The sequence below is a fragment of the Prionailurus bengalensis genome, chromosome X (assembly GCF_016509475.1).
Source record: "Prionailurus bengalensis isolate Pbe53 chromosome X, Fcat_Pben_1.1_paternal_pri, whole genome shotgun sequence".
NCBI lineage: Eukaryota > Metazoa > Chordata > Mammalia > Carnivora > Felidae > Prionailurus > Prionailurus bengalensis.
The window spans coordinates 72,053,735-72,071,668 of record NC_057361.1 but is presented as its reverse complement, the minus strand read 5'-3'; the positions used below and the strand labels follow the sequence as shown (position 1 = coordinate 72,071,668).

The 17,934-nt window shown below is 35.3% G+C and overlaps 1 protein-coding gene across 1 annotated transcript in view; it reads left to right on the top strand.

Annotated features, from left to right (window-relative positions):
• CHM (CHM Rab escort protein) overlaps window positions 1–17,934 on the top strand; it is a 260,707-nt gene that overhangs the window by 231,394 nt on the left and 11,379 nt on the right. The window contains exons 13-14 of the mRNA XM_043570858.1: window positions 7,674–7,772; window positions 13,513–13,673. Of these exons, the coding sequence (XP_043426793.1) occupies window positions 7,674–7,772; window positions 13,513–13,673 (260 nt within the window). The remainder of the gene's footprint in view (window positions 1–7,673; window positions 7,773–13,512; window positions 13,674–17,934) is intronic.

Below are 17,934 nucleotides of genomic sequence, written 5' to 3'. Positions count from 1 at the left end.
TTTGTGAATATTGAACCATCCTTGCAGCCCAGGAATAAATCCCACCTGATCATGGTGAGCGTTTCTTTTAAAGTACTGTTGGATTTGGGGTACCTGGGTGGCTCAGTTGGTTACATGTCCAACTTCGGCTCAGGTCATGATCTCAGGGCTCATGAGTTCGAGCCCCATGTCAGGTTCTGTGCTGACAGCTCAGAGCCTGGAGCTTGCTTCAAATTCTGTGTGTGTGTCTCTCTGTCCCTACCCCACTCATGCTCGCTCACTCTCTCTGTCTCTCTCTCTCTTTCTCAAAAATAAATATTTTAAAAAATTTAAGTACTGTTGGATTTGATTTGCTAGTATTTCGTTGAGAATTTTTGCATCCATGTTCATCAGGGATTTTGGCCTATAGTTATCTTTTTCAGTGGAGTCTTTCATTTTGGAATAGGGTAATGCTGGCATCATAGAATTTGCAAGTTTTCCTTCCTTCTCTATTTTTTTTGGAATAGTTTGATAAGAGTAGGTATTAATTCTTCTTTAAATGGCTAGTAGAATTCCCCTAGAAAGTCATCTGGCTTTGGACTTCTGTTTGTTGGGAGATTTTTGATTACTGATTCAATTTCTTTGCTGGTTATGGGTCTGTTCAAGTTTTCTATTTCCTGTTTCAATTTTGGTAGTTTATATGTATCTAAGAACTCCTCCATTTCTCCCAGATTGTCAATTTGTTGGCATATAATTTTTCACAATTTTTTCTTACAATTGTTTGCATTTCTGTAGTGTCAGTTGTGATTTTTCCTCTCATTTGTGATTTTACTTATCTTGGTCCTTTTTCTTTTCTCTTTGATAAGTCTGGCTAAGGATTCATCAGTTTTCTTTTTCTTAATTTTTTAATGTGTATTTATTTTTGAGAGAGAGAGAGTGAGCATGAGTGAGGGAGGGGCAGAGAGAGAGGGGGACAACAGAATCCAAAGCAGGCTCCAGGCTCTGAGCTGTCAGCACAGAGCCCGACACAGAGCTCAAACTCACAAATAGTGAGATCATGACCTGAGCTAAAGACAGACACAACCAAATAAGCTACCCAAGCACCCTGTTTTCTTAATTTCTGTATCATTTATTTCTGCTCTAAACTTTATTATTTCCTTCCTTCTGCTGGCTTTAGGCTCGTTTTGTTGTTCTTTTTGTAGCTCCTTTAGGTGTAATATTAGCTTGTGTATTTGAGACTTTTCTTCCTTGTTGAGGTAGACCTGTGTTGCTATATACTTCCCTCTGTTTAGTTTGTTTTATCCCAAAGATTTGAACCAAAATTTTTCATTTTTATTTGTTTCCATTTCCATGTTTGTTTGTTTGTTTTAATTTATTCTTTGATTTCCTGGTTGACCCATTCTTTATTAGCATGTTGTTTAGCCTCCATGTACTTGTGGTCTTTACAAATTTTTTCTTGGGGTCGACTTCAAGTTTCATAGCATTGCGGTTGGAAAATATGCATGGTACGATCTCAATCTTGTACTTCTTGAGGCCTGATTTGTGACCTAGTATGTGATCTATTCTGGATAATGGCCTATGTTCACTTGAAAAAAGTCTGCTGCTTTAGGATGGAATGTTTTGAATATGTCTGGTAAGTCCATCTGATCCAGTGTGTCATTCAATGCCATTGTTTCCTTTTTGATTTTCTGCTTAGATGATCTGCCCATTGATATAAGTGAAGTATTACTGTCCCCTACTATTATTGTATTATTTTAAATGAGTTATTTTATGTTTGTTATTAATTGTTTATATATTTGGGTGCTTTCATGTTGGGGGCATAAGTATTTATAGTTGTTAGATCTTCTTATTGGGTAGTCCCCTTTATTATACTAATAGCGTCCTTCTTCATCTGTTGTTAGAGTCTTTGGCTTAAAATCTAGTTTGTCTGATATAAGTATGGCTACTCTGGCTTTCTTTTGACCTCCATTTGCATGAGAAATGCTTCTCCGTCCTCTCTCTTTCAATCTTCAGGTGTGTTTAGGTCTAAAATGGGTCTCTTATAGGCAGCATATATATGGGTTATGGTTCTTTATCCATTTTAACACTGTGTCTTTTGATTTAAATGTTTTGTCCATTTATATTTGTAGTAATTATTTATAGATATGACTTTATTGCTATTTTATTACTTGTTGTATTCTGGAGATTTTCTCTGTTCCTTTCTGTTCTTTGTCACTTTTGGTCTTTCCTTTCCACTCAGAGTCCCCTTCAATATTTTTTATAGTGTTGGTTTAGTGGCCAGCACTTTAGTTCTTATTTGTCTGGTAAACTCCTTTTCTTTCCTTCTACTGTGAATCATAGTCTTGATGGATAGAGTATTCTTGGCTCCCTATTTTTCCCGTTCAGTATGTTGAATATGTCATGCCACTCCCTTATGACCTAACAAGTTTCTGTGGAGAGTCTATTGCTAACTTTATTTGTTTCCTCTTGAGTTGGGGATTCCTTTTCCCTTTTTGCTTTTAGGATTTCTTCATCCCCATGTTTTGAAAATTTAACTACAATATGTGTTTGTGTTCACCTGCTTTTTTTGATTTTAGTGGGAGTTCTCTGTGTCTGTTGGATTTGTATCTCTGTTTCCTTCCAAGATTAGGGAAATTTTTAGCATTATTTCCTCAAATAAACCTTCTGCCCCCTTTTCTCTCTCTTCTTTTTCTTGGACTCCTATGATACAAATGTTATTACATTTGATGGAGTCACTGAGTTCCCTTAGTCTATTCTCATGATCCATAATTCCTCTTTCTTTCTTTTGTTCAGCTTCATTATTTTCCATTATTCTATCATGTAGTTGCTTCTTCTGTCCTTGTTGTCATTACATCCAATCTGTTTGAGTATCAGATACTGCATTTTTCACTTCTTACTGATTTTTAACTCTTTTATCTCTGTGGTAATGACCTCCCTGAAGTTTCCATTCTTTTCTCAAGCCTGGAAAATATCCTTATGATTATTGCTTTAAAAGTCTTCATCAGGTATTTTACTCATATCTGTTTCAATTATAACCCTGACTATGACCTTTTCGTGTTATTTTTGGTGGGGATGAATTCGTCTGTCTTGGCATTTTGTCTAAGTCTCTGTCCTCTGTGTGTTAGAAAACCCTATTATGTTTCCTGCATCTGAGAGTAATGGCTTCATGAAGAAGAGGTCTTATAGTGTCCAAGGCCTGGCCCTTCAAGGAGTGTCTCTGGTGTGTGCTGCATTCACTCTGATGCTGTGTTTCAACTGCTATACCTTTCAAGTCAGTCATCTGCAGAGGCTCTCCATGCTTGCAGTGGGGAATGTTTGGACTTTGGCCATAGTGTATCGAGTTTTAACGAGTGTGATCTGGTTTTCTCCTTAAATGACACCTGATGCTACTTCCACTAGAACTGAAGCCTTGCTGAACTCTCTGGTCAGTAGACGTGGTATGTGTAGGGATATCTGCTGGTTTTCTGGGCATGGGACCCATTGCACTGGGACTTAGACACACTCTCCCAGGAAAACTAGTACCAGCAGAGCACAGGGGGAGGGGTGGGACTTGTAAGCAGATTAGGCAGCCAGCGTTAGAGCTGTGCTGTTTACTGCAAGTGTTTCTGTGCTTATGCTGAGGGGCAGGGAAGGGAAATGACACCAGCCAGCTCCTTTGTGCCCAGAGAGGGTTCTCTGTGCTGCTGCTCTCAGGGAAGCACTCCCAGAAAAGCAAATAATTTCCTCCTGTGTGTCCATGTCATTTTTCAGAGTGCCATTTTCATGCTGTCTCTCTCTGGGTCACTTGCCTGGCTGGAGCAGTGCACATTAAGCTCTTTCCCAGCCAAGTCTAGTGACTTTTAAAAACCCCAGACTTTAGGGAAGTGCTGTGGCAGGGGCCAGTGCTGGTCTTCTGACGCAGTGTCTTGCCATGCTAGGAGGGATGCAGGTTTGACTGAGAAATGCAGTCACTCTGTGCTAGAGCTCAGGTGAGTGGCATTTGGAGCAAGCAGGCTAAATGGAGACTGAGTTAGCCACTCTCAGCAGGTGTCTCTGTGCCTATGATGAAGGGGAGGGGAGGGAAATGGCATCCACTGGCCTTTTTGTTCCCAGAGAGGTGTCTCTGTGAATGTTACCTCTCACAGATATACTCCCAAAATAAGCAAACAGTGTCTCCCCCATGTGCCGTAGGTGATCCTCAGCTGGCACTGTCTACCCTGGGGTTGTTTGCCTGCCTTTTCTCCAGGAGTAGGGCAATGCCTTCAGGGCTCTATCCCAGCCAAGCCTGCTAACCTCTAAAACTCCAGTCTTTGAGCTCTGCTGTTTGCAAAACCTCATGAAAATCAGCCCCTTTTGTTTTCCCAGCCAGTGGCCTTGGAGCAGTATTCTCCTTGTGAGTTTCTCTGTCCACTCCTCTCTCTCTCCCTTTTTTTCACAACTGAGTCTCCCCTCCACAGCACCAGCCATCCATTTGTCTGCACTTCCTACCTTCCTAGATGTGGTCTCTTCTCTCCCTCTAGTAGTGCAGTTCTGTCAATCAGGTCAATTTCTTGTATATCCAGAATATTTTGATAGTTATCTAGTTGTATTCTAGGTCACTTTGTCACTTTCAAATGTGCTTGTTATTATTGTCATGCAAACTGAGTAGAAATCCCAGTTGTTTTGTGTTTCAGAACGAAAACCAAAGCTTACTAAAGGGCAGCAGCTTATTATAAGAGACATCATTGTTCTGATTTCAGTTTTAGAGAACTGAAAGCATGGTGTCATTTAAAAAAATAAATGGAAGTAAAAAAATTTTTTTTAATTTCCTAGGACAATAAGGTTCTAAGTATTTTTTAAATGTCTTCTGGATTGAGTAATTAATATTATTTGTGTAAAATTAAACTATCATACATATATTACAATTTTGATAAAGAATTATTAAACACAAAATAAATTTATTGAAATGCATTGCTTAATAAAAGTGGAAGGAAGCAGGGTTGAGCAACTGAATGTTGAGTTCCTTAGAATTATTGTAACTTGTGAAAAGGTCTCTTGTATTTTTGTACACACTCTAGTTAGAAGACTGCTACTTTAAGTGATTGTGCCTTCTACAGGAGATTATTACAATTACCCACCATCATTTAGGGACTAAGAGTGGGCACTCTAGAGGCATACCACATGGGCTTAAATTCCATCTCTGAGTCCCAGCTGTTTCTTTTACTAATGACATGACTTTAGGAAATCTGCTTAACTTCACTATTCCTGTTTTCTCACCTGTAAAATGAGGATAACAGTTGGCTGTTGCACAGGTAAAATGAAATAATATTTCTAACATGCATAGAATAGTGTCTGACTTATGCAGTTTAGCTGTATAGTCAATTCTAGATAATCTTTTGACTTCTATTGAGATTATTATAGATATGTCTAAAAGCATTTCTCAGGCATATTTAAATAATTGGAGGATTATCTATTGATACTTTCCTTTTGTCTATCCTGGTTGATCAGATAATTTCCTCCATTTTATGTAATAAACTAGTAAAAATTTTCCTGATGCATGTATATGTCTACATACATTTTTATGCACATATATGTCTATTTAAGCCTATGAATACTTAGTCTGCCTATGACAGGGAAGCAAATTATCTTTTGCCACAAGTATTTGTTGAATACCCATGTAAGTGAAAGCTAAATTTGACAGATACAAAAAGAAAAGCTGGCTCTCAAACTTGTCCTTGCAAAGGACTTATGAAAGTTATGAAGATTAATAAACCATTTTTGAAAATAATCTGTATTTTAAAAAACACAACCAACAATCTCTCGGATTTGAAAAGGCACAGTAAATTCAGAGTAACCTATACAAGGAAGTAATGTAGATAACAAAAAGTAGGAAGTTGTAGGGAGAAAGAAATAATTGTTTATACCTTAAATTTGTAGCTCAGTTAATAATTAGCATCTAATCAGAATCAATTTCAGATATTATAACCCAAGTCATAATGTCTTTAGTATTTCTAAGAATTGCTATAAAACTCATTAAGTGCATGATAATCTGACTTGACTATTAGAAATTTTTGCTAGCACTCCCTGAACTCTGATAATTGTTAGGAAATGTAAGGATGTAATTATTCCAGTATATATTTCCTTTAGATATCCTGTTTAACAGAACCAGTAGTTTACCATTAAGATATTCAAATATATTTTTTATTTATATTTATGTTCATCTGCTTTCTCCCTAGTACACATTTATTGAATAGGAAAGAACTGGAAAATTGAGAACTTTGGCCTGGATATTGGTATTTTATGATACAGGACAGTTCTCTTGAGTTTTATCATGGATTTCTACCTTTGTAGTTCTACACCCCATTTAATTCAGTAATTATGTAGGGAGTTTAAATTCCCTTCCCACCAAAGTTATATGGCATTTGAAAAATTTTAGTTAATTAGGAATAATTTTGTTGTAAAGATTATTATACCTTTTGAAATTATTAGTACCATACATCCTGGAATACCCCAGAATCAATGGGAACCATTGTTACAGTCATGTAAAAACATTACCTACATAAAACAGAAACCTTAGAATATCACTTTTTTTGGTGGACCTAAAAAAAAAAAAAAAAACATTGGATTTTACCTCACATGGTTATTAAGAGTCCTCAATTTATGCTTAGATATATTTTTTAATAGTTGAATGTGGAATGAATTTTAATCATGAGAACCCACTTTTGATGTTGACTTCAATGATGAGCTTTGAACTGTCTTCCTGGGGTTTAAAAAAAAAAGTCTACTAGTCTAAACTTTCAGAAAATAAGTGGGTGTATTTTTCTACTGGTGTTTTAGGGGAAAAAATTTCTTAGTACTTATACCATTATCTAATATAGTCTTCCTGCTATTCTATCCTGTCCCAAGCTCTTTCCTTGACCGTAAGAATTTCTTCCATTTAGGGATCCCCTTAGTCCTTTCTTTCAGTATACAGAACTTTTTATCCCTCCTTTATGTTTGTTGTTGGCCTTTAGCGATTCTAAATGTATTAGGCTACAGTGCTTTACTTCTATGAAGGGCCTTTTTTGTGCATGATATTCTCTAATGCAAACTTTCTCCGAGGCCCAGGCCCCATGAATCTGTAAATGCAAAAGGAAAGTGATTTGGTATTTCTGAAAATACTATATACTGCTTTAACTTGTGCCATTTTATGGACTTTCAACTATATATATCACTCTAAGCCGATAGTGTTCCCCCAAAAGGTTTCTTAGAGAACCGTATAATGAGTAGATGATATGTTAACTTATCAGTAAAGTTTGTATAAATGAATTTTTCTGTCGAAAAATATGAACTGTGTTCTGTAAGTAAATAAATACTCCATTTTCAGTCTTATTTACATAGTTATTTTGCTTAGCAATCCTTTATCCAGCTTCTTTGGGAATGTTATAAGGATAAGTTAAGCTCTTTCTATGAATAAATGGTTTCCTAGGCTTTTCTACTCTGCTAGTTTTACAAACTGGACCATCAACTGTTACTTCTTCTTGGGTCTTAGTGTGCTCTTAATTATTAGTTAACACATTATTAGGTATTAACACATATAGCATATTGTTATGTTACATATTTCCCATCACTAGATTATAAACTCCTTAAAGGCAGGAGGCATGACTTGCTCAGCTCTCCATTTCCTGTGGCACCAGTTTAGTGCTTTGAAAATGAGTATTACACAGTGAAATGTGTGTAGGCAGGAACTCAAAATATTATTTTTTTTTTAAAAACAGATTTGGTTCATTTGACTTGTACATCTTCTAAAACAGCAAGAGAAGATTTAGAACCAGTTGTGCAGAAATTGTTTACTCCATATACCGAAACGGAGATAGGTAAGAGTAATAATCAATGATTTATGATAGAAAGGTAACGTAACCACTTTACCCTCTTAGATATCTCATGAAGGTTTCTGCAACCTGGACTGAAATATGATGTATTCAGCAACAGTCCTTACATATTGTAGTAGCATGAACAAACATTCTCTCCCTAAAACTGGGAAAATATTCCACTCTATAATGGTAAAGGAAAAATACACGTTTCACACACAACATGTATAATTATGTGCAAAAATACACATTTATATGTGTACATATTCACATGCATAGAAAAAAGACTGCCTGTAAATCTCTCAGTTTCGATGGAATTATGGACAACTTTTATTTTTTTCCTTTTAATTTTCTTAATTTTATAGATATTACACATAAGAGTATATATTCCTTTATCAGAAAAAGTTATCATTTTTAAAAAGCTAATATAATATTAAAATATTAATTGACAAATGTAGAAATCCTTCCTAAAAATTGTCTTTTAATGTGTAGCTTGCTACTGATGCGATAAATATTTAACTCTCAAAATATATATGCCACCATGTTATTTATTCATGGTGGAAAATGTTTTTCAACCACAAATTTTTTAACTTTTCTCCTCATAGGGTAGCTCTTATAACTATGAATGGAGCAAATTTTGCTGTATTTTGTATGTAAATGATCAAAAAGTAGTCTGATGGATATTATTCATTTATATGAAGTGAGGGTGATTTTTATCATATAGGATTTGCATGTCTACTTGAATCATGACCAGTTTCCTTGCTGAGTCATATATCTTTATTTCCTTTGGATGTTATGTTTGTTCAGGCAACCATTTATTTACTCCCACCTGTTGTATTTTCTTTACGTTCATCTATGTGTCTTATTTGTTTTCTTAATGCAGAGATAGTACATAGAGGGGCATTTATATTTACGTCAGTAAACTCCATTTTCAGGAACTAATATCAGTATAATTAATTTCTTTTTTAGCTGCCTGAATAAAATCCTGAAATCTGAAACTTTATTTCACTTTAGTTTGGAATTTAGTTTGTTTCATATTTAGATTTTATATATTGGAAAGTCTCATAAATGTTTTCATTATTGTTAAAAATTTGATTGCAAACTTATGATACATGATGATATTTCTAAACCTAATATGGAATCATGGACTAATCCTTGGCTTTAATTACTTTGCTTATAAAAATTCTGAATTTCTTCCCTCTTTCTGAAATTTTTCATAATTTTTTGTTTTAATTTCGTGTGGTAGTCTCAAATAATACACTAAATTTGAATCTTGTATCATTGCTTCTCACTTTTTAAAATGCATTTAATTTTCTTTTAAAAACAACAAGCTGGGCAAATTACACGTTCATTACTTAGCACTCTCTAGCCATTTTAGATTTTTAAACATTAATCTTAAGGTTAAAGTGATCCCATTTTGAAATGATGTATTCTTTAGAACCTGACTGAAATTCTTTAGAAAGAACTATATGCTCAGAGGAGTCCTCAGGTGCACTGAGGCACTGAAAAGCTAGTTTTCACTGACACATAGCCCTTTTTATCATCAGGATGAGGTAGTGGTCATATTTTAATTAAAATGTCAGAACAAATACTGTTGGAGTTATTGAAAATGAATCACCAGATAAAGTGAGCACTGGGCCATGGCAGGTCAAAGAGGCAAAGTCACCTGGAGAAGAGAACTCAATTCATTTTCCTGCCTAAATGAGAAGAAACTTTATGAGCAATATCAACTTTTAGTACATTAAAAGCACATTCTTCTCTACAGCAAAAGCACCTATTTTCACAGATTAATGACCATTATTATTAAGTTTTAATTACTTGATGGTGATATGAAGCTTTATACTTTGGAGCATTGTAATTACTTTCTTTTAAAATGTGTGCCAAAGGAATAATATTACTTGAGCTAATTTTTTCTTTTTATTTGAGTTCTACTTTCTATTTAGTGCTATACTTCATAAATCTTTCTGAAAGTCAGCCTAGTTACCCTGCAAGGAAGTTTATTTATTGTAAAAGATAATGTTCTCTTCTCAGATATAGAACTTCTTTGCTGGTGTATCTGAAAAATTCCAGTAGGGTTGTGAATGGTATTCCCTCTTTCCTTCTCTTACTTTTTACATTTAAGATATCACCTGGAGCTCTTGACATATGTTCTGTCTTAAGAAACAGTTGTACCAATACTTCCAAGAGCCCTAACCTCCCAGGCTCCTTTAATAACATTAAAGATCTCAGGGCACCTGGGTGGCTCAGTCAGTTAAGCATCTGATTTCGGCTCAGGCCATGATTTACCAGTTCGTGAGTTCAAGCCCCACATAGGGCTCTGTGCTGACAGCTCAGAGCCTGGAGCCTGCTTCGATTCTGTGTCTCCCCCCTCTCTGCCCCCCCCCCACTTGCACTCTGTCTCTCAAAAATAAATAAACATTAAAAAAATTAAAAAGAGAACATCAAAGATCTCTAAACCCTTCCCTCCTTCCAAGTCCAAAGAAATTTCAGATGTTTTATGCTTAATGAACCTGATTGTACACGTGAGGAAATTAGGTGATCGCTCACCATTCATACCCATCTGGATTAATTCTTCCAGACTCCAGAATATTCTTCAAAGCACTGAGTGAGCAGTAGTATAACTATCCTAAATGATTTCTTATTTTACTCAGGAAATTGAGATTTCTTTATGAATTGAAGCAAGAATTTCATTAGTACTATATCTTGAAATGTGTACAATGTAGTATCATTGCTGCCCCATGTTCTTTCTGTTTTTCATTTGATTGTATATGGCATGTGGAATTATCTCATCCCATCTCATTCATTTCCTACCTCAAAAAAGTAAAATTCCCCTCACAGTGTTATTTTGAGGCCCATGGCTGGTAAAGATATTAGGTAATTGTTGGACTCAGAAATCAAATACCTTGTCTTAATTCCTTTTTGTATTTGTTGTGTCCAGACTAGATCACAGCTGTAACAGTCTCCCACTCTTTTGGCCTTATGCTAGTCTGCTATGTTACTAAAATAGTCTCTTCCTAAATATGGCATGTACCTATAGGTCATGTATTGCCTTTATTTGGTATGCCATTGTTGATTTTTTTTTCTGTCTACTTTGTTCTGTACTTACCCCAGTTTAATTTGCCCAAGGTCTTATTCTAAATTACCTACTACATGTTTAGTCCTTTACACTATCTAATTGATGAAATGAGATATTACAGAAAACCAGTTCTACTCCTGGTTAGGTGATATATTCTCAGGCAAACCTCAGCAGCTTTAATATTTATTTTTGACAACTGTGTACTTCACAGCTGCATGTTATTTTTCCAGCTATCTCTCTGCCTTCTAGCTGACCTCAAAGAAAGATAAAGCAATTATATGTCTTTTTGAGGGTTTTAAGGTCAAAGCCTGATAACTCCCTTCTATCTAGAGCATTTATCTTCAGCCTATGTCAACTTTTCATCTTCCTCATGGTTCCTTCTCAGTGCTTCAATCCCTGTGAAATTTTTTTTCCTATAATCTATTGGAGTATTCATTTTTCCCAGCTTCTATTGGGTGAAAGCCCTCCTTTGAGCTGGAACTTTCACAGAATACAAGATAAATTCTCTTTATGTATGCTTAGAAATGGACTAGGCAATATTAAAGGAATTCCAGACTTTAGCCCACTTTTCTGCAATGCTCATGGAGTCTGGTGTCACAGATCACGGGCAGTACGTTGAATTATCTTCCTGTAAGATTTAGTGAAACTAAACTTAACCAATAAATTTATTAAGAGCCATATGGTTTTAGCTGTGAAATATAAATTCCTTATATTCCTTTATTTTGTCAGTAAATAGGTTTCACCACCTATCATATGTTTACATGAAGTTAGCGATACCTTTGACTCATAGATCTTAGCATTAGGAAGGGGCATTGTAAGGGATCACTTCTTCCATTCAAAGTTTCTTCATCCTATCACACTAATAATAATGGATTATTCAAAATGAACTAGAAAAATAACATAGTATTTTTTAAATTTTTTTAACATTTATTCATTTTGGAGAGAGAGACACAGTGTGAGTGGGGGAGGGTCAGAGAGAGGGAGGCACAGAATCCGAAGCAAGCTCCAGGCTCTGAGCTGTCAGCACAGAGCCTGACGTGGGGCGTGAACCCACAAACCATGAGATCATGACCTGAGCTGAAGTCAGATGCTCAACCGACTGAGCCACTCAGGCACCCCTTATAACTGGTATTTTTGTAGTAGAGATATTTTAATTTTTTTTACATTTATCTATTTATTTTTGAGAGACAGAGATAGCACAAACAGGGGATGGGCAGAGAGAAAGGAGACACAGTATCTGAAGCAGGCTCCAGGCTCCAAGCTGTCAGCACAGAGCCCACCGCAGGGCTTGAACTCACAAACTGAGATCATGACCTGAGCCAAAGTCAGCCGCTCAACCAACTGAGCCACCCAGGCGCCCCTGTAGTAGAGATATTTTAAATTAAATATAACAAAATCCTGTTTATCCTGAATTGGGGAATTGGGCATTCTTGTTAACTGAATACTACAATTAGCTGTGAATTTCTCTACATTGATTTCCAGTTTAACAATAAGAGGTAATTAACTAGTTATACCTTTAATATTTTCTTTATGATTCACAAGGTACCCCATGGTCTTGGGTAATCTTTATATACACCTAAGGTTGAACCTTTTAATAAGCACATCATATTTTGATTATACCTGAAAGGAGGATTAAAATCAATTTAACAATTGTTCATTGAGTGTCTGTTATGTGCTAGGCTCTGTATTAGGGAATATAAAAAATCAGGAGCCTAAGGACTAAGTCTACTTTACCTGTGTATTTCTAGCTGCTAGCCTAATGCCTAACACACATAATAGATGCTTGCTGTTAAATGAGACAATGTGTGCTAACAACAACTTGAAGTCTCACATCTTTATCTTTGTTCCAATTTAATATATATGCTGCTGAAGCAAGCACTCGCAACCTTATTTTTATTTTTTGCCAGTTGCCATTGCTTTTATAATCCAGTAGGACAAAGCATCAGTGTTTTAGGATATCAATGTTTTAATCCCATATACACTATTTTTTAATAGTGGCTTTATTAAGATATAATTATGAATTTATTGAGATATAATCTTCATACTATACAGTTCACACACGTAAAGTGTAAAATTCAATGGTTTTTAATATGTTCATCATCAAATTGTTCACACATCACCACAATTTCAGAATATTTCCATCACCTAAAATAGAACCTCACACCCATTAGCAGTAATCCCTCACTTACTCGAATTCCCCCAGCCCTAAGTAACCACTAATCTACTTTCTGTCTCTATAGACTTGTGTCTTCTGGATATCTCATAATCCTGTATATATCATTGATTTACTGTATATAATTTTCAAGTTGGTTTGTTTATGAGAAACATAAAAAAAATATGTTATCTTCTTCATTGACATAATTTAAGGATGAATGTGATCAGAAGCACTATGATACTGCTGAGAAGAAATAATAGAAATTGAAGAGAATACAGTTGGTGTTATATCTAAGTAACATACTAGTAATCTTATTTGAGGTTGAAAAGCCATCATTGCTTGAAATATACACATGTATTAGAGTATGTGGATACAGATTTACTATTTTTTTTACATACAGAGCTCTGATTTACTACACTATACAGTCATGGCTTTGTTAGTAATTGGCTACATACTGTATTAAATGACAGGCTTATTGTGCTTTAGATGTGACTAAAATTTATGTCTACATTTAGAAAATGAAGAAGATGAGAAACCAAGACTTTTGTGGGCTCTTTACTTCAATATGAGAGATTCTTCAGATGTCAGCAGGAACTCTTATAATGATTTACCATCCAACATTTATGTCTGCTCTGGCCCAGACTGTGGTTTAGGAAATGATAATGCGGTCAAACAGGTAAGGCTGTTGGTGTTTCTCAGTTTTGTGTTAAAAACTTGGTGTGGTAGGGACAGTAAGTTGTTTTTTCCTCTGGGATGTGGGAAAAAAGACTATAAAAGCATCTCTGTCATTTAATACTACCTCTGTAATTTGCCCCTAAACTTTTTCCTGTGAATGACAAAGTTTCTTTAAATATACTTGAAATATAGTAAACAATATTTTCACATTCTTGACTACAATAATGAATTGCAAGAAAGAATTTAGGAGTTCCATTGTGGGAATACGGATGGAAGATGTTATAAATACAGATTCTGAAAAATGAATTTATAATGCCAGTTTTCCAAAGAAACTTTGCTTCTAATTTAAACTGTTGGCCTCTTATTATTTTGAAATACATGAACCGTTTTTCTTTATTAACTTCTGAGTCATTTCAAAAGGAGTATAACTAAGTCAGTAAGTAATTGCATACAAAATGTAATTTTTAAATGGTCTTAACCCATTTTTTTTAATTTTGGAAAAGATCATGTAACTTAGTTTCTCACAGTTAAAATGATTCCTTTAATCTTTTGACACAAGCTGGTGTTCCAAAAGCTACTGTCATAGCTGCTGAGGAATATGCTAAATCAAGGTGGAATTTTGTGACAGCACTTCTGGGCAAGGCTATGAACTGGTATAGCGCAGGCTGAGAAAAGCTGCCAAAAATGAACTATGATTCCATTCAGATGAAGATCTATGTGCATATAGATCTTTGCACATATATATATATATATGTATATATATATATATATATATATATATATATATATAAATACATTTTATATATAAATGTATTTCTCTGCATTTGACAGGAAAAGAACAGAAAATATATTTTTTGAGGCACAAGTCTAAACTTTTCACAGATATAGTTGGCATATCTATTGAATCAATAAATGGATAACTTAACATTGTTTTAAGACCACAGATAGAAGTCTCAATCCTACTAGTGTCAGGGATCTCGTAGGAGCAAATGGCTTCATTATCCCTTTAATTTTTAGTCACAATGGCAAGGCCATGACCCCATGCATCTGTAGTTTTTGCCACATTCTTTGTTTCTCATCTTCAGAGTCAAATGGTGATCCTGGATATTCCTATTCAGCCAGTGATATCAAAAGTGGGAAGTTCTCTATCATTCATTCTATTAGTTTAATAGGAATCCAAGATGGTTCCAGTTCTGCATTTATGGCCTAAAATGACCAAGGCATTTTTGCTTTGATGTTCCAATTTTTCTAAGCAGAAATTGCCAACATGTTTTCAGCCAGATAGCTTAGGTCATTTTTATTACTGAGTGAACTTTAATGTTTTTTTAGCCAAAATGGAAGGCATTTTACATAAGGGCTTATTATACAAGTGCTAATGTGATCTGAACTATCAGCTAAAAGACTATAATTAAAGAATAATTTTGTTTTGAAGTAACTTGCTTCCTCAGAAGATACACTTCAATTTTATCATAATAAAAAACAATAATAATGCTACTTCTGGTACTAATTATATGCTATTAAATATGAATAGTTTTAATTGTTATATAGCTTTAACCTCACATCACTTTGGGGAGAAGTAATACCTACTTTAAAGGGCATCAGTAATAATATTTATAAATAGCTAGTGTGTTCAGATAAACTTTTCTAATTCCAGTATTTCATCATATGTTTAACCCACTCACTAATTGATTACTTTTGTTTTCTAAATTATCTATAAAAGCTCTTAGAATATCACCTAAGGCTTTAGGCTATATAGCAAACATAAGCACCGGCAGATTCCCTTTTTTACAAGTAAAATGCTTTATTTTACCTGTTAGCAAGTTTGCATCTGCTTTTCTTATTTGTAAATGTATAGATGTTGAATAGCATAGTCCTATCTCCCTTGTGTTCATATGGAGCTATTTATGATTTGAAAACATACTAAAAATATAAAGTGATCTCTGTTTAATACAAGTTAAAGTGTGCAAGAGCACACCAAGACATTCTCTATTATCACCACAATGATGCTAGCCCAAGTGATAATTGTGATTCTTTATGTGAAAGAAAGAATCTGGTTTTTCTTATAGTTTGTTACTTCAATTTTTTTTTCTGAAAATGACATATGATATCTCTTTTCTTAATACAAGTAGTATCTCATTTATCCACACATACTGATGAGCAGACTGGTCTATTGTACTCTACTCCCAAGATCATTGATAGCTCTCCTCCTTCAGGAACCCCCATCCCCTAGGAAGTGCCACTACCATGAGAACAACAATAATTATATAGTACTGTATACTTTGTATTATATTTCAAGTGTAAAATGGTTTAAATTAGCTGATGTGGGCAGCCTAAAACCACCATTTAGAATGTTGTCTTTATGGCATATTAGCAATTTGTTTATGACTTTTGTTACAGAATTTGTAAGTTGAAGTTTATAGTTTTATAGATCATATGGCCTATCAAGTTGCTCACATATTGCATTATCCTTCACTTTCTCATGCCATTGAGGGAGAGGGCGATTTTAGGTGTCACATTTTGTAAAGCCACCATTCATTGAGCATTTTCTGTGTACCATCATATATATATTATTTCATTTGGTCCTCACAACCATATGAGTATCTGTGACATGCCATTTTACAGATGAGGAAACTAAGACCCAACAGGGGCTAAATAACTTGTCCAAAGATCACATAGCTGGTAAATTTGAGCCAAAACTTAAACTCAAGTCTGTTGGACCCCAGTGCTTGTACGTTCATCTAGTGTGCTGTGCTACTTTAATCTTGTTAATGTGGATACATTATTCTAAATACATTAAACTGCTAGATTGACTTTTTTTATGTTTTGTGTAGATGTGTGTTAAATAAACATAGGAATGTCTTCAATAACTCAGTGTGTCCTTTCTATACTTCCCAGTATAAAGAAGCCGAGTCATCACATAATTATGCCTTTTTAATGTCTTTAGCCACCTGAAACTACCCTTTAAGGTAACTATTGGCTTAAAAAGGGCAAGAAGGATTTAAAAGCTAACAATTCATTATGAATTAGCCTCTTTATGACAACTCTCACAATCGAGGCTTAGTTAGCAAATAAAATGCAGCAGACCAAGAAGCATTAGATACACCTTCCAGAACATGGCAGTTGACCCTAAGAGGTTCCAGCAATTAGAGGAAAGACTGAGGGCTGGAGGCTGGCCGTAGGAAATTGGCATTAGTGAGGGCCAGTGGCAGATGGGCTGATGGTGAGAGTTGCACCAGCAGGTAGAAAACAAATAAGGGTGGTGCCTGCGATTGGTTGGCGATTCTAGGAGACAGAATGTGACAAGGATATATGGAAAGAGAGGGTGGGATCCAGCCACAGGGCCTGAGATCCAGGGGAAAATGTATCCTATAGGGAGGTAACAAAAGGGAGACAAGGTGTGAGAGAGATACAGAGGAACTGGAGTAGAAGTAAAGTAGTAGTATTAAGTATTATTATATTCAACATTTCTACAATATACAGTTTTTAAAATTTTTCAGTTTGTTAAAAAATGTATATTGGGATTCTATTCCACACCAGGAATAGTTGAATGAAACCCAGTCCTTCTCATCCCTGGAGGAATCACTGTCTACTAAGGAGAAGAACATGTAAACAAATGACAGTGCAGTGCAGTATATGCAATAATAGAATAATGTCAAAGTTCAAAAATAAAACAGAGGAGCCATGAGCTCTATTTAGGAGTCAAAGAACTTTACATAGAGAGATATAAAAGATGAGTAGCAATTCCCCATACAAATGGAAGATAATTGAAACATTCCAACATCTACACCAATCCAGGATATAAACATCATGGTGTGTTGAAGACAGCACCCATAGATAGGTATTAGTGAAGCAAAAGGTCTGAAAGGTGAAAATTAGATGAAATAAATGATTAGGCCAGAGAAGTAGGCCTATAGAGTTTTGTATGCCATAACAAGGATCTTGGATTTTTATCTGGTTAGAAATGTGGAGTCATTGAAATGTTTTAAGCCAGAAAATGGCATAAACAGAATTTCATTTCCATAGACCCTTCTGAAGGCAGCATAGAGATGGATTACCTGAGGGAACCCTCAAGGCAAGGTGACCAGTCCGGTTCTGAGATATTGCTATTGTCTAATGGAAAGATAATGTATGCCTGGGCTATGGCTAGAGGGAAGGAAAAAATGGAGTCAAGAAGTAGGAGAGAAGATTGTCATGACTTGGTCATTGATTGCATGCAGAGAGTGAAAGGAAGTGAGGGGGAGAGAGAAGTTCTATAGAAAGAC